Source organism: Hyperoodon ampullatus (genome assembly GCF_949752795.1).
Source record: "Hyperoodon ampullatus genome assembly, chromosome: 2".
NCBI classification, from domain to species: Eukaryota; Metazoa; Chordata; class Mammalia; order Artiodactyla; family Ziphiidae; genus Hyperoodon; species Hyperoodon ampullatus.
In genome coordinates this window covers 144,676,593-144,693,336 of record NC_136915.1, presented here as the reverse complement: position 1 = coordinate 144,693,336, position 16,744 = coordinate 144,676,593, and the positions used below count along the sequence as shown (strand labels likewise).

Here is a 16,744-nt window from a genome sequence, read left to right as displayed (position 1 = left end):
TGCTGTTGGCGCTGAGCATGCGTGTGAGGTGGGGCTGCCCTTGCCTGGACACTGGGTCTCAGACTGTGGCACAGCTGACATCACAGAATCCACTGTGAGGCTACGGCTGTGCTTCGGGACCTAGAACTTCAGACAAAACACTGCGTGCATTCTCAGACTGTATGTTTTTTTATTTAAATTGCAGTAAGGAAGCTGAAATGGGCTCTCCAGGGGTATTTCCCAGAGCCCTGGTCCCCTTTGCAGCTCCCAGCTCTAGGTCCTATTGATGGGCTTCAACGGTCACTGGCTCCATGGTCTCAGATGTCACACCAGTGATTTCCAGCCCCTGGCCACTCTCTGCTGTCTCTGTGATGGCCTCCATTCGGGTCCCTTCCACTGGCTTCGCCAGGATGCTCCCATGTTTATTTCGTGACGAGGCCACTGTCTTTTTTGTGAGTCTGGCTCTCATATTCCTGAAGCAAGAGCTGATCCTGCTGAGTATGTTGGTGGTGGGACCCGAACGCGCTGGAGATAAGCTCCTGCCCGATCTGTGCGAAGTCTTGGACTCACTGGTGATGGGAGCACGGCTGATGCCTTTGGGAGCAGTGCCCTGCTCGCTGCCCCCCGGGCTGCCGTGGCCTTTGGCCTTTTGGTCATCCCTAGTGGCTCTGCGGCCGCCTGAGCCTGGGCCAGCTGCTTTGGGGATTGTCTTGCTCCCCGCTGCCTTGTGGTGGCTTTCCACGGAACTGCAGAGCGAGGGGCTCGTAAGAGCTCTGTCCTCTCCCCAGTGCTCCCTCCTCTCCCTTCTTCCCTTGTGGGCCTGGGACACTCTCTGTGAGCTGCCATCCTGTTCGCTCACTTTGCCTTCCTGTGGCAAGCTTGAGACGAGGGTCCCGTCATCGTCCTTGTCGGCTCTTCCTTTGACAGTCTTGCTGGTAGGCTCTGCTCCGACCACAGTCATGCCGGCCCCTGGGGAGAGGCTGGTGGACGTGCTGGAAGCATACTGTGGATTGTTCTCAGCACCTGCCAAGGCCGTTTTCCCGCTCCTCAGGGATGTTCTGGCAGTGTCCCCAGTGGCTATGTTGGTTTTGCTTCCTCCAGGCCCGTCGCTGGCTGTGGCTGCTATGGCCGTGCTCTGCTCTTCAGCGGCAGGAGACTTGATCACTGCCGAGCTCAAAGCACCCGCTGCGGTGCCTCCTGCCACCCCTGCTGTCTCCACCTTTGTCGTTGCCCGCGATGCGGACGCTTTGTCAAGCCCTGTAGTAGGTTTTGCTTTCGCAGTGGCCACATCGGGCATGGTATCGGGCTTGTGGGAGTCCAGTTGGATCCCTTCGCCCCCCGCAAAAGCTGCAGACGTGGCCCCGGCCACCTCAGGGCACGTGTGGAGGCTGCTGACGCTCACCTGGTCCTGACGCCCCTTTCCTTGGAAATCCTCCACGGCCGGGCTCCTCCCGTCCTCCTCCTCCTCGAACACAGGCACGCAGGTCATGTCCCAGACGGGAACGGCATAGGTGTTGCTTTCACTGTCCACTGGTGGTCGCAGGAGGTCAATCAGCTGTTCCCACTCGGCGAAGAGGTCTTCCCGCGCGTCCAGAGGGGGACAGAGCTGCAGGTAGAAGCAGCGGCCAGTGGCAAGCTTCACGCGCAGCTGTTGTTTCTCACGATTGTGAGTGGAGATCCTCACGAACTCCAAGGGAAGGAGCCTGGTGAGCTCTAAGGTCTTTGCAGCCTTGTGGCTCTTGCCCTTGGTGGCCGGGCTGCGCTCGGCGTGCTTTTCACAGCCGGTGGCCCGTCGGGCCAGCAGCATGATGTCTGGGAGCGGGAGGACGGGGCTGGTGGATGTGATGCCCATGGTCACCATGCCGCCCCAGTTGTGCACGTCAATCGCTTCTCCCCTCTTCGTGACCTGGATGAAGTCGCTCTCGAATATTGCTGCGTACTTGAATATGTGGTATTCGCCCTTGTGCAGTTGCTGCTGCAGCTTCCCCGTGGTGGTGTTGAACAGGTCCACCCAGGTGCTGCTCCGGGCCGTGTGATACGGGAGCAGAGAGTCCCCACTCATGGCTGTCTTTGATCACGACAGGCAGCGCGGTTAAGGCGGGTCCCTGGCTCTTCCCTCCCTCGGCCTCACTGGCCGAAGAGCGAGCCGCGATGCTCCTGCGTCACACAGGCGGCCCTACGGCAGGTCTTCCAAGCCCGCCCCACAGGCCCCCACGTTTGCCTCAGGGTCTCCCAGAGGCCGGGGTGTGAGTAGGGGCACAGATGATCACAGTGGGGACGCTGTAGGGCGCCTGGAGCCCAGGCTGACTCTCTTCAAGTGTGTCGAGAGGTACGGTAGGCTCCCCCTCCGCCTCACCTCACTTCTGCTTCTGGGTTTTTATCTCCCCAAGAGGCCGTGGTGAACTTCCGTCCTAGCGAGAGAAGTAACCACTTTGTCAGCCTAACCCCCTGGCACAGCCTATTTATCCTCTGATGCCCTTTGTGACCTATCAGTGTCACAAAGCCCTTTGTGACCTATCACTGTCACAAAGCCCTTTGCCTCATCCCCCAGCTACCCCCTCAGGGCAGGGCCCCCATCCTCTCCCAAACACCCCACTGCCCCCGCGGAGGACAGGCCCATCCTGCCAGGGACTCAGGTGCGTTACCAAAATAAAAATGTCTTCAAGTGGGAAAGTTTTGTGTGGGTCCTTTTTCTTTTCCTCCCCCAAATTCAGCTACTGGATGAAATCTATAGGAATGTAAGATGATGGGATCAATTTGAACCATTTAAGCTCGTGGTTTAATTGTATCGAATAAGGCAGAGTTGGCAGTGGCGGTCCTTAGTCTGTCCTTTCATAAAATCTCAGTAAACGTGGACGATGGTGAGTGCCAATTCCCCTGTGAAGCCTTCCCTAACCCAGAACTCCTTCCCATGCCCCAGACCCCCTCCTCTGAATAGATCCAGCCCCCAAACACACGCCTCTCTTTGTATTTGTCACTCAGAGTTGTGATCATTACTCGTGCTGTCCTGTCTCCTCCACCATCTGTGTACCTCTGTGCGGGACCGGGGTGGCACACTGTCTGAAAGTTGTTGCACCGAGGTAGCTCCCTCTCTGCACCATCACCTGCCACCTTGAGCCAGTCCTTTAAATGCTCTGAACTTCCGTTTGCTTATCTGCAAAATGGAAAGACGTGAGAATCGGAAGGGGGCACACACATTCAAGAACTTTATAAACAGCTAAGGGCTATGCACGTGTTTTTTTTTGTTTTTTTTTTCCTGTAAATTTATTTTATTATTTATTTTTGGCTTCTCTTGTTGGGGAGCACGGGCTCTAGGCGTGCGGGCCTCGGTAGTTGTGGCGCACGGGCTTAGTTGCTCCGTGGCATGTGGGATCTTCCTGGACCAGGGCTCGAACCCGGGTCCCCTGCGTCGGCAGGCGGATTCTTAACCACTGCGCCACCAGCGAAGTCCCTATGCACGTGTTTTTAATGCATTTTCTTCCTTCAGACTAGTGTTTCCCTGCACTTGCCTGTGTGGAAGTCATAAGATCAAAGGAGTGTGATGTGATCTTTTTGTAACTTCTCCTCCTTGGGTCCAAGGAAAAGCTGGTGGAGAGTAAAGCATTAATTGCGGCTCCCTGCAGCTCCTAGTCTTCTCGGAAACTCTGGGTTAATTCTGGGGTCAGGAACCTTGTTTGGCCAGGGGAAACAGTGCACATGTGTAGGTCTTGGGCTGGCTCCCTTTCTCAGCAGTGCTCCCCACCAAGTGCCCACCATTCCGTCCACCAACAGAAGAGACCTCTCCCCAGCCTCCCGTGATGAGGTCTGTGGAAGTCACAAACTGGAGGTCCAATCAACAAGGATGCTCTGACCTAACAAATACTCTCCCTCATGTGAGGTTTAAGGATTTGGTTTTGGAGCCCCAGAAGAAAAAAGTGCCTGCAGATTTGGTGTGGAGAAACCCTTCTGAGCAGGGCATTGAAAAGTTGAATTAGTGGCTGGAGGAGGACTGGACGCTGGACGTTCCAGGAGTGAACGCTGGAATTCCAGGTGGGAGCCTGTTTCTGGCCACAGCCCGGGTCATGCCAGAGGCTAGAGGTAGAAGCCTGGGAGCCAGACACAGCTCAAGGGTGGACTGGATGCTCTCGAGAAAAGGCCAGCTAAGAGCTGTGAGCTCACTGAAGTTCGAAAACCGGCTCCCAGCCCCCACCCCTCCCTCCCCTCAATCTAGTAAAATTGATGCTCATCTCTGTAGTTTTGGAACATGATGGTAAGAATGGTGGTGCCTCGGGTTCTTGTGCTGGTCCTATCTCGGGCTTGTTTGCTTGCTTCCTTCTCAAACTACAGACAGGGCTTTGCATAGAGAAGTGGGCTGGTGGATCACTGTTCTGCAAAGATCCCATTGTGCGACTGGAGCAGGTTACCTTCTCTGAGCCTCAGTGTTCTCATCTGTAAAATAGGCATATCGTTCCTTCTTTTCCTAATAACCAAACAAGTGTTCTTGTACTTTACCTTAAATAAAGGTACTTTAAAGATGCCAAGCCTTTCTGACATCACTTTTGTGCATAAATAAAAGTGAAAGAAAGAGAAAGGCATTGGCAATAACTTCCTCACAACTGCCACGGTGATTGTAGGACCATCCTGATTTCAGAGTTAGTAAAATGTGAAAAATACAACACCTGTGTACCTACCATCTTGCTTAAGAGACAGAACAATTCCCAGCAGCACTAACAGCCTTGTGTCCACCTCCTTGACCTAGCCTTTCCACCCTAGAGAAAACTGTCCTCAATTTTGTGTTTACTCTTCCCTCATTTTTAGCTACCGTTGTTTTAAACATGTACCCTATGCAATCTGTTGTTTGAGCTTGTTTCAGAATGGTTCCATGAGTGGAACTGTATCCCATTCTTTTGATGTTTTTAAAAATCATGAGAAGTTGATCTATGCTAATGTGTGTAGCTCATTTATTTTTCACTATTGAATATTCCAATCTCATCCTATCCTGCTGTATGAATTCTGCTGATGGAAATTTGGGCTGTTTCCCATGTTTTGCTGTTAAGTTATTTTTGCTCTAAACATTCTCAGAGTTGTTTCTTAGAACATGTGTGTTTCTCCAGGGTATATACGTGGGCAGGGAACGGCTAAGTCTAGATGAGAGTGCTTGCTGTTCTGATTGCTAGCTAATACTGCCGCCCTTATTTCTGTCCACTGAATAGCCCGAGGGGACATGAGTCCTGTTCTGGCTCTGTTTACAGACCTTCAGGGGGAATAAGCGTTTATAAAAAGAATAGGGGGGATTCCCTGGTGGCGCAGTGGTTGAGAGTCCACCTGAGGATGCAGGGAACATGAGTTCGTGCCCCGGTCCTGGTAGGTCCCACATGCCGCGGAGCGGCTGGGCCCGTGAGCCATGGCCGCTGGGCCTGCTCGTCCGGAGCCTGTGCTCCGTGACGGGAGAGGCCACAACAGTGAGTGGCCCGCATACCGCAAAAAACAAACAAACAAACAAAAAACAGAAAGAATAGGGGGCTAGTGAAGGAGAGCTTCCCAGACCATAGTCTGACTTTGAGCCATGGCCCTGAGGGGCAAAGCCAGAAAGGAGTGGAAGCCAGATGGAAGCCAACTGCTGTTGGCGCTGAGCATGCGTGTGAGGTGGGGCTGCCCTTGCCTGGACACTGGGTCTCAGACTGTGGCACAGCTGACATCACAGAATCCACTGTGAGGCTACGGCTGTGCTTCGGGACCTAGAACTTCAGACAAAACACTGCGTGCATTCTCAGACTGTATGTTTTTTTTATTTAAATTGCAGTAAGGAAGCTGAAATGGGCTCTCCAGGGGCATTTCCCAGAGCCCTGGTCCCCTTTGCAGCTCCCAGCTCTAGGTCCTATTGATGGGCTTCAACGGTCACTGGCTCCATGGTCTCAGATGTCACACCAGTGATTTCCAGCCCCTGGCCACTCTCTGCTGTCTCTGTGATGGCCTCCATTCGGGTCCCTTCCACTGGCTTCGCCAGGATGCTCCCATGTTTATTTCGTGACGAGGCCACTGTCTTTTTTGTGAGTCTGGCTCTCATATTCCTGAAGCAAGAGCTGATCCTGCTGAGTATGTTGGTGGTGGGACCCGAACGCGCTGGAGATAAGCTCCTGCCCGATCTGTGCGAGGTCTTGGACTCACTGGTGATGGGAGCACGGCTGATGCCTTTGGGAGCAGTGCCCTGCTCGCTGCCCCCCGGGCTGCCGTGGCCTTTGGCCTTTTGGTCATCTCTAGTGGCTCTGCGGCCGCCTGAGCCTGGGCCAGCTGCTTTGGGGATTGTCTTGCTCCCCGCTGCCTTGTGGTGGCTTTCCACGGAACTGCAGAGCGAGGGGCTCGTAAGAGCTCTGTCCTCTCCCCAGTGCTCCCTCCTCTCCCTTCTTCCCTTGTGGGCCTGGGACACTCTCTGTGAGCTGCCATCCTGTTCGCTTACTTTGCCTTCCTGTGGCAAGCTTGAGACGAGGGTCCCGTCATCGTCCTTGTCGGCTCTTCCTTTGACAGTCTTGCTGGTAGGTTCTGCTCCGACCACAGTCATGCCGGCCCCTGGGGAGAGGCTGGTGGACGTGCTGGAAGCATACTGTGGATTGTTCTCAGCACCTGCCAAGGCCGTTTTCCCGCTCCTCAGGGATGTTCTGGCAGTGTCCCCAGTGGCTATGTTGGTTTTGCTTCCTCCAGGCCCGTCGCTGGCTGTGGCTGCTATGGCCGTGCTCTGCTCTTCAGCGGCAGGAGACTTGATCACTGCCGAGCTCAAAGCACCCGCTGCGGTGCCTCCTGCCACCCCTGCTGTCTCCACCTTTGTCGTTGCCCGCGATGCGGACGCTTTGTCAAGCCCTGTAGTAGGTTTTGCTTTCGCAGTGGCCACATCGGGCATGGTATCGGGCTTGTGGGAGTCCAGTTGGATCCCTTCGCCCCCCGCAAAAGCTGCAGACGTGGCCCCGGCCACCTCAGGGCACGTGTGGAGGCTGCTGACGCTCACCTGGTCCTGACGCCCCTTTCCTTGGAAATCCTCCACGGCCGGGCTCCTCCCGTCCTCCTCCTCCTCGAACACAGGCACGCAGGTCATGTCCCAGACGGGAACGGCATAGGTGTTGCTTTCACTGTCCACTGGTGGTCGCAGGAGGTCAATCAGCTGTTCCCACTCGGCGAAGAGGTCTTCCCGCGCGTCCAGAGGGGGACAGAGCTGCAGGTAGAAGCAGCGGCCAGTGGCAAGCTTCACGCGCAGCTGTTGTTTCTCACGATTGTGAGTGGAGATCCTCACGAACTCCAAGGGAAGGAGCCTGGTGAGCTCTAAGGTCTTTGCAGCCTTGTGGCTCTTGCCCTTGGTGGCCGGGCTGCGCTCGGCGTGCTTTTCACAGCCGGTGGCCCGTCGGGCCAGCAGCATGATGTCTGGGAGCGGGAGGACGGGGCTGGTGGATGTGATGCCCATGGTCACCATGCCGCCCCAGTTGTGCACGTCAATCGCTTCTCCCCTCTTCGTGACCTGGATGAAGTTGCTCTCGAATATTGCTGCGTACTTGAATATGTGGTATTCGCCCTTGTGCAGTTGCTGCTGCAGCTTCCCCGTGGTGGTGTTGAACAGGTCCACCCAGGTGCTGCTCCGGGCCGTGTGATACGGGAGCAGAGAGTCCCCACTCATGGCTGTCTTTGATCACGACAGGCAGCGCGGTTAAGGCGGGTCCCTGGCTCTTCCCTCCCTCGGCCTCACTGGCCGAAGAGCGAGCCGCGATGCTCCTGCGTCACACAGGCGGCCCTACGGCAGGTCTTCCAAGCCCGCCCCACAGGCCCCCACGTTTGCCTCAGGGTCTCCCAGAGGCCGGGGTGTGAGTAGGGGCACAGATGATCACAGTGGGGACGCTGTAGGGCGCCTGGAGCCCAGGCTGACTCTCTTCAAGTGTGTCGAGAGGTACGGTAGGCTCCCCCTCCGCCTCACCTCACTTCTGCTTCTGGGTTTTTATCTCCCCAAGAGGCCGTGGTGAACTTCCGTCCTAGCGAGAGAAGTAACCACTTTGTCAGCCTAACCCCCTGGCACAGCCTATTTATCCTCTGATGCCCTTTGTGACCTATCAGTGTCACAAAGCCCTTTGTGACCTATCACTGTCACAAAGCCCTTTGCCTCATCCCCCAGCTGCCCCCTCAGGGCAGGGCCCCCATCCTCTCCCAAACACCCCACTGCCCCCGCGGAGGACAGGCCCATCCTGCCAGGGACTCAGGTGCGTTACCAAAATAAAAATGTCTTCAAGTGGGAAAGTTTTGTGTGGGTCCTTTTTCTTTTCCTCCCCCAAATTCAGCTACTGGATGAAATCTATAGGAATGTAAGATGATGGGATCAATTTGAACCATTTAAGCTCGTGGTTTAATTGTATCGAATAAGGCAGAGTTGGCAGTGGCGGTCCTTAGTCTGTCCTTTCATAAAATCTCAGTAAACGTGGACGATGGTGAGTGCCAATTCCCCTGTGAAGCCTTCCCTAACCCAGAACTCCTTCCCATGCCCCAGACCCCCTCCTCTGAATAGATCCAGTCCCCAAACACACGCCTCTCTTTGTATTTGTCACTCAGAGTTGTGATCATTACTCGTGCTGTCCTGTCTCCTCCACCATCTGTGTACCTCTGTGCGGGACCGGGGTGGCACACTGTCTGAAAGTTGTTGCACCGAGGTAGCTCCCTCTCTGCACCATCACCTGCCACCTTGAGCCAGTCCTTTAAATGCTCTGAACTTCCGTTTGCTTATCTGCAAAATGGAAAGACGTGAGAATCGGAAGGGGGCACACACATTCAAGAACTTTATAAACAGCTAAGGGCTATGCACGTGTTTTTTTTTGTTTTTTTTTTTTTCCTGTAAATTTATTTTATTATTTATTTTTGGCTTCTCTTGTTGGGGAGCACGGGCTCTAGGCGTGCGGGCCTCGGTAGTTGTGGCGCACGGGCTTAGTTGCTCCGTGGCATGTGGGATCTTCCTGGACCAGGGCTCGAACCCGGGTCCCCTGCGTCGGCAGGCGGATTCTTAACCACTGCGCCACCAGCGAAGTCCCTATGCACGTGTTTTTAATGCATTTTCTTCCTTCAGACTAGTGTTTCCCTGCACTTGCCTGTGTGGAAGTCATAAGATCAAAGGAGTGTGATGTGATCTTTTTGTAACTTCTCCTCCTTGGGTCCAAGGAAAAGCTGGTGGAGAGTAAAGCATTAATTGCGGCTCCCTGCAGCTCCTAGTCTTCTCGGAAACTCTGGGTTAATTCTGGGGTCAGGAACCTTGTTTGGCCAGGGGAAACAGTGCACATGTGTAGGTCTTGGGCTGGCTCCCTTTCTCAGCAGTGCTCCCCACCAAGTGCCCACCATTCCATCCACCAACAGAAGAGACCTCTCCCCAGCCTCCCGTGATGAGGTCTGTGGAAGTCACAAACTGGAGGTCCAATCAACAAGGATGCTCTGACCTAACAAATACTCTCCCTCATGTGAGGTTTAAGGATTTGGTTTTGGAGCCCCAGAAGAAAAAAGTGCCTGCAGATTTGGTGTGGAGAAACCCTTCTGAGCAGGGCATTCAAAAGTTGAATTAGTGGCTGGAGGAGGACTGGACGCTGGACGTTCCAGGAGTGAACGCTGGAATTCCAGGTGGGAGCCTGTTTCTGGCCGCAGCCCGGGTCATGCCAGAGGCTAGAGGTAGAAGCCTGGGAGCCAGACACAGCTCAAGGGTGGACTGGATGCTCTCGAGAAAAGGCCAGCTAAGAGCTGTGAGCTCACTGAAGTTCGAAAACCGGCTCCCAGCCCCCACCCCTCCCTCCCCTCAATCTAGTAAAATTGATGCTCATCTCTGTAGTTTTGGAACATGATGGTAAGAATGGTGGTGCCTCGGGTTCTTGTGCTGGTCCTATCTCGGGCTTGTTTGCTTGCTTCCTTCTCAAACTACAGACAGGGCTTTGCATAGAGAAGTGGGCTGGTGGATCACTGTTCTGCAAAGATCCCATTGTGCGACTGGAGCAGGTTACCTTCTCTGAGCCTCAGTGTTCTCATCTGTAAAATAGGCATATCGTTCCTTCTTTTCCTAATAACCAAACAAGTGTTCTTGTACTTTACCTTAAATAAAGGTACTTTAAAGATGCCAAGCCTTTCTGACATCACTTTTGTGCATAAATAAAAGTGAAAGAAAGAGAAAGGCATTGGCAATAACTTCCTCACAACTGCCACGGTGATTGTAGGACCATCCTGATTTCAGAGTTAGTAAAATGTGAAAAATACAACACCTGTGTACCTACCATCTTGCTTAAGAGACAGAACAATTCCCAGCAGCACTAACAGCCTTGTGTCCACCTCCTTGACCTAGCCTTTCCACCCTAGAGAAAACTGTCCTCAATTTTGTGTTTACTCTTCCCTCATTTTTAGCTACCGTTGTTTTAAACATGTACCCTATGCAATCTGTTGTTTGAGCTTGTTTCAGAATGGTTCCATGAGTGGAACTGTATCCCATTCTTTTGATGTTTTTAAAAATCATGAGAAGTTGATCTATGCTAATGTGTGTAGCTCATTTATTTTTCACTATTGAATATTCCAATCTCATCCTATCCTGCTGTATGAATTCTGCTGATGGAAATTTGGGCTGTTTCCCGTGTTTTGCTGTTAAGTTATTTTTGCTCTAAACATTCTCAGAGTTGTTTCTTAGAACATGTGTGTTTCTCCAGGGTATATACGTGGGCAGGGAACGGCTAAGTCTAGATGAGAGTGCTTGCTGTTCTGATTGCTAGCTAATACTGCCGCCCTTATTTCTGTCCACTGAATAGCCCGAGGGGACATGAGTCCTGTTCTGGCTCTGTTTACAGACCTTCAGGGGGAATAAGCGTTTATAAAAAGAATAGGGGGGATTCCCTGGTGGCGCAGTGGTTGAGAGTCCACCTGAGGATGCAGGGAACATGAGTTCGTGCCCCGGTCCTGGTAGGTCCCACATGCCGCGGAGCGGCTGGGCCCGTGAGCCATGGCCGCTGGGCCTGCTCGTCCGGAGCCTGTACTCCGTGACGGGGGAGGCCACAACAGTGAGTGGCCCGCGTACCGCAAAAAACAAACAAACAAACAAAAAACAGAAAGAATAGGGGGCTAGTGAAGGAGAGCTTCCCAGACCATAGTCTGACTTTGAGCCATGGCCCTGAGGGGCAAAGCCAGAAAGGAGTGGAAGCCAGATGGAAGCCAACTGCTGTTGGCGCTGAGCATGCGTGTGAGGTGGGGCTGCCCTTGCCTGGACACTGGGTCTCAGACTGTGGCACAGCTGACATCACAGAATCCACTGTGAGGCTACGGCTGTGCTTCGGGACCTAGAACTTCAGACAAAACACTGCGTGCATTCTCAGACTGTATGTTTTTTTTATTTAAATTGCAGTAAGGAAGCTGAAATGGGCTCTCCAGGGGCATTTCCCAGAGCCCTGGTCCCCTTTGCAGCTCCCAGCTCTAGGTCCTATTGATGGGCTTCAACGGTCACTGGCTCCATGGTCTCAGATGTCACACCAGTGATTTCCAGCCCCTGGCCACTCTCTGCTGTCTCTGTGATGGCCTCCATTCGGGTCCCTTCCACTGGCTTCGCCAGGATGCTCCCATGTTTATTTCGTGACGAGGCCACTGTCTTTTTTGTGAGTCTGGCTCTCATATTCCTGAAGCAAGAGCTGATCCTGCTGAGTATGTTGGTGGTGGGACCCGAACGCGCTGGAGATAAGCTCCTGCCCGATCTGTGCGAGGTCTTGGACTCACTGGTGATGGGAGCACGGCTGATGCCTTTGGGAGCAGTGCCCTGCTCGCTGCCCCCCGGGCTGCCGTGGCCTTTGGCCTTTTGGTCATCTCTAGTGGCTCTGCGGCCGCCTGAGCCTGGGCCAGCTGCTTTGGGGATTGTCTTGCTCCCCGCTGCCTTGTGGTGGCTTTCCACGGAACTGCAGAGCGAGGGGCTCGTAAGAGCTCTGTCCTCTCCCCAGTGCTCCCTCCTCTCCCTTCTTCCCTTGTGGGCCTGGGACACTCTCTGTGAGCTGCCATCCTGTTCGCTCACTTTGCCTTCCTGTGGCAAGCTTGAGACGAGGGTCCCGTCATCGTCCTTGTCGGCTCTTCCTTTGACAGTCTTGCTGGTAGGTTCTGCTCCGACCACAGTCATGCCGGCCCCTGGGGAGAGGCTGGTGGACGTGCTGGAAGCATACTGTGGATTGTTCTCAGCACCTGCCAAGGCCGTTTTCCCGCTCCTCAGGGATGTTCTGGCAGTGTCCCCAGTGGCTATGTTGGTTTTGCTTCCTCCAGGCCCGTCGCTGGCTGTGGCTGCTATGGCCGTGCTCTGCTCTTCAGCGGCAGGAGACTTGATCACTGCCGAGCTCAAAGCACCCGCTGCGGTGCCTCCTGCCACCCCTGCTGTCTCCACCTTTGTCGTTGCCCACGATGCGGACGCTTTGTCAAGCCCTGTAGTAGGTTTTGCTTTCGCAGTGGCCACATCGGGCATGGTATCGGGCTTGTGGGAGTCCAGTTGGATCCCTTCGCCCCCCGCAAAAGCTGCAGACGTGGCCCCGGCCACCTCAGGGCACGTGTGGAGGCTGCTGACGCTCACCTGGTCCTGACGCCCCTTTCCTTGGAAATCCTCCACGGCCGGGCTCCTCCCGTCCTCCTCCTCCTCGAACACAGGCACGCAGGTCATGTCCCAGACGGGAACGGCATAGGTGTTGCTTTCACTGTCCACTGGTGGTCGCAGGAGGTCAATCAGCTGTTCCCACTCGGCGAAGAGGTCTTCCCGCGCGTCCAGAGGGGGACAGAGCTGCAGGTAGAAGCAGCGGCCAGTGGCAAGCTTCACGCGCAGCTGTTGTTTCTCACGATTGTGAGTGGAGATCCTCACGAACTCCAAGGGAAGGAGCCTGGTGAGCTCTAAGGTCTTTGCAGCCTTGTGGCTCTTGCCCTTGGTGGCCGGGCTGCGCTCGGCGTGCTTTTCACAGCCGGTGGCCCGTCGGGCCAGCAGCATGATGTCTGGGAGCGGGAGGACGGGGCTGGTGGATGTGATGCCCATGGTCACCATGCCGCCCCAGTTGTGCACGTCAATCGCTTCTCCCCTCTTCGTGACCTGGATGAAGTCGCTCTCGAATATTGCTGCGTACTTGAATATGTGGTATTCGCCCTTGTGCAGTTGCTGCTGCAGCTTCCCCGTGGTGGTGTTGAACAGGTCCACCCAGGTGCTGCTCCGGGCCGTGTGATACGGGAGCAGAGAGTCCCCACTCATGGCTGTCTTTGATCACGACAGGCAGCGCGGTTAAGGCGGGTCCCTGGCTCTTCCCTCCCTCGGCCTCACTGGCCGAAGAGCGAGCCGCGATGCTCCTGCGTCACACAGGCGGCCCTACGGCAGGTCTTCCAAGCCCGCCCCACAGGCCCCCACGTTTGCCTCAGGGTCTCCCAGAGGCCGGGGTGTGAGTAGGGGCACAGATTATCACAGTGGGGACGCTGTAGGGCGCCTGGAGCCCAGGCTGACTCTCTTCAAGTGTGTCGAGAGGTACGGTAGGCTCCCCCTCCACCTCACCTCACTTCTGCTTCTGGGTTTTTATCTCCCCAAGAGGCCGTGGTGAACTTCCGTCCTAGCGAGAGAAGTAACCACTTTGTCAGCCTAACCCCCTGGCACAGCCTATTTATCCTCTGATGCCCTTTGTGACCTATCAGTGTCACAAAGCCCTTTGTGACCTATCACTGTCACAAAGCCCTTTGCCTCATCCCCCAGCTGCCCCCTCAGGGCAGGGCCCCCATCCTCTCCCAAACACCCCACTGCCCCCGCGGAGGACAGGCCCATCCTGCCAGGGACTCAGGTGCATTACCAAAATAAAAATGTCTTCAAGTGGGAAAGTTTTGTGTGGGTCCTTTTTCTTTTCCTCCCCCAAATTCAGCTACTGGATGAAATCTATAGGAATGTAAGATGATGGGATCAATTTGAACCATTTAAGCTCGTGGTTTAATTGTATCGAATAAGGCAGAGTTGGCAGTGGCGGTCCTTAGTCTGTCCTTTCATAAAATCTCAGTAAACGTGGACGATGGTGAGTGCCAATTCCCCTGTGAAGCCTTCCCTAACCCAGAACTCCTTCCCATGCCCCAGACCCCCTCCTCTGAATAGATCCAGTCCCCAAACACACGCCTCTCATTGTATTTGTCACTCAGAGTTGTGATCATTACTCGTGCTGTCCTGTCTCCTCCACCATCTGTGTACCTCTGTGCGGGACCGGGGTGGCACACTGTCTGAAAGTTGTTGCACCGAGGTAGCTCCCTCTCTGCACCATCACCTGCCACCTTGAGCCAGTCCTTTAAATGCTCTGAACTTCCGTTTGCTTATCTGCAAAATGGAAAGACGTGAGAATCGGAAGGGGGCACACACATTCAAGAACTTTATAAACAGCTAAGGGCTATGCACGTGTTTTTTTGTTTTCTTTTTTCTGTAAATTTATTTTATTATTTATTTTTGGCTTCTCTTGTTGGGGAGCACGGGCTCTAGGCGTGCGGGCCTCGGTAGTTGTGGCGCACGGGCTTAGTTGCTCCGTGGCATGTGGGATCTTCCTGGACCAGGGCTCGAACCCGGGTCCCCTGCGTCGGCAGGCGGATTCTTAACCACTGCGCCACCAGCGAAGTCCCTATGCACGTGTTTTTAATGCATTTTCTTCCTTCAGACTAGTGTTTCCCTGCACTTGCCTGTGTGGAAGTCATAAGATCAAAGGAGTGTGATGTGATCTTTTTGTAACTTCTCCTCCTTGGGTCCAAGGAAAAGCTGGTGGAGAGTAAAGCATTAATTGCGGCTCCCTGCAGCTCCTAGTCTTCTCGGAAACTCTGGGTTAATTCTGGGGTCAGGAACCTTGTTTGGCCAGGGGAAACAGTGCACATGTGTAGGTCTTGGGCTGGCTCCCTTTCTCAGCAGTGCTCCCCACCAAGTGCCCACCATTCCATCCACCAACAGAAGAGACCTCTCCCCAGCCTCCCGTGATGAGGTCTGTGGAAGTCACAAACTGGAGGTCCAATCAACAAGGATGCTCTGACCTAACAAATACTCTCCCTCATGTGAGGTTTAAGGATTTGGTTTTGGAGCCCCAGAAGAAAAAAGTGCCTGCAGATTTGGTGTGGAGAAACCCTTCTGAGCAGGGCATTGAAAAGTTGAATTAGTGGCTGGAGGAGGACTGGACGCTGGACGTTCCAGGAGTGAACGCTGGAATTCCAGGTGGGAGCCTGTTTCTGGCCGCAGCCCGGGTCATGCCAGAGGCTAGAGGTAGAAGCCTGGGAGCCAGACACAGCTCAAGGGTGGACTGGATGCTCTCGAGAAAAGGCCAGCTAAGAGCTGTGAGCTCACTGAAGTTCGAAAACCGGCTCCCAGCCCCCACCCCTCCCTCCCCTCAATCTAGTAAAATTGATGCTCATCTCTGTAGTTTTGGAACATGATGGTAAGAATGGTGGTGCCTCGGGTTCTTGTGCTGGTCCTATCTCGGGCTTGTTTGCTTGCTTCCTTCTCAAACTACAGACAGGGCTTTGCATAGAGAAGTGGGCTGGTGGATCACTGTTCTGCAAAGATCCCATTGTGCGACTGGAGCAGGTTACCTTCTCTGAGCCTCAGTGTTCTCATCTGTAAAATAGGCATATCGTTCCTTCTTTTCCTAATAACCAAACAAGTGTTCTTGTACTTTACCTTAAATAAAGGTACTTTAAAGATGCCAAGCCTTTCTGACATCACTTTTGTGCATAAATAAAAGTGAAAGAAAGAGAAAGGCATTGGCAATAACTTCATCACAACTGCCACGGTGATTGTAGGACCATCCTGATTTCAGAGTTAGTAAAATGTGAAAAATACAACACCTGTGTACCTACCATCTTGCTTAAGAGACAGAACAATTCCCAGCAGCACTAACAGCCTTGTGTCCACCTCCTTGACCTAGCCTTTCCACCCTAGAGAAAACTGTCCTCAATTTTGTGTTTACTCTTCCCTCATTTTTAGCTACCGTTGTTTTAAACATGTACCCTATGCAATCTGTTGTTTGAGCTTGTTTCAGAATGGTTCCATGAGTGGAACTGTATCCCATTCTTTTGATGTTTTTAAAAATCATGAGAAGTTGATCTATGCTAATGTGTGTAGCTCATTTATTTTTCACTATTGAATATTCCAATCTCATCCTATCCTGCTGTATGAATTCTGCTGATGGAAATTTGGGCTGTTTCCCGTGTTTTGCTCTTAAGTTATTTTTGCTCTAAACATTCTCAGAGTTGTTTCTTAGAACATGTGTGTTTCTCCAGGGTATATACCTGGGCAGGGAACGGCTAAGTCTAGATGAGAGTGCTTGCTGTTCTGATTGCTAGCTAATACTGCCGCCCTTATTTCTGTCCACTGAATAGCCCGAGGGGACATGAGTCCTGTTCTGGCTCTGTTTACAGACCTTCAGGGGGAATAAGCGTTTATAAAAAGAATAGGGGGGATTCCCTGGTGGCGCAGTGGTTGAGAGTCCACCTGAGGATGCAGGGAACATGAGTTCGTGCCCCGGTCCTGGTAGGTCCCACATGCCGCGGAGCGGCTGGGCCCGTGAGCCATGGCCGCTGGGCCTGCTCGTCCGGAGCCTGTACTCCGTGACGGGGGAGGCCACAACAGTGAGTGGCCCGCGTACCGCAAAAAACAAACAAACAAACAAAAAACAGAAAGAATAGGGGGCTAGTGAAGGAGAGCTTCCCAGACCATAGTCTGACTTTGAGCCATGGCCCTGAGGGGCAAAGCCAGAAAGGAGTGGAAGCCAGATGGAAGCCAACTGCTGTTGGCGCT

At 53.6% G+C, this 16,744-nt stretch overlaps 3 protein-coding genes across 3 annotated transcripts; all 3 read right to left on the bottom strand.

The window, feature by feature from the left end:
• Positions 1 to 259: 259 nt before the first annotated feature.
• On the bottom strand, positions 260 to 2,041 carry LOC307065912 (Golgi-associated RAB2 interactor protein 4-like; the record flags this gene model as incomplete). Its single annotated transcript, XM_079722923.1, has 2 exons — positions 260 to 970; positions 1,265 to 2,041. The coding sequence occupies 2 exons, from the start codon at positions 2,039 to 2,041 to the stop codon at positions 260 to 262; spliced, it is 1,488 nt and encodes a 495-aa protein (XP_079579049.1).
• Positions 2,042 to 5,836: 3,795 nt separating this feature from the next.
• LOC307065904 (Golgi-associated RAB2 interactor protein 4-like) lies at positions 5,837 to 7,618 on the bottom strand (the record flags this gene model as incomplete). Its single annotated transcript, XM_079722912.1, has 2 exons — positions 5,837 to 6,547; positions 6,872 to 7,618. 2 exons carry the CDS (start codon positions 7,616 to 7,618, stop codon positions 5,837 to 5,839), a joined length of 1,458 nt encoding a protein of 485 aa, XP_079579038.1.
• A 3,798-nt stretch (positions 7,619 to 11,416) lies between these two features.
• LOC307065897 (Golgi-associated RAB2 interactor protein 4-like) lies at positions 11,417 to 13,198 on the bottom strand (the record flags this gene model as incomplete). The annotated part of the gene is made up of 2 exons (XM_079722898.1): positions 11,417 to 12,127; positions 12,470 to 13,198. 2 exons carry the CDS (start codon positions 13,196 to 13,198, stop codon positions 11,417 to 11,419), a joined length of 1,440 nt encoding a protein of 479 aa, XP_079579024.1.
• Positions 13,199 to 16,744: the final 3,546 nt, after the last annotated feature.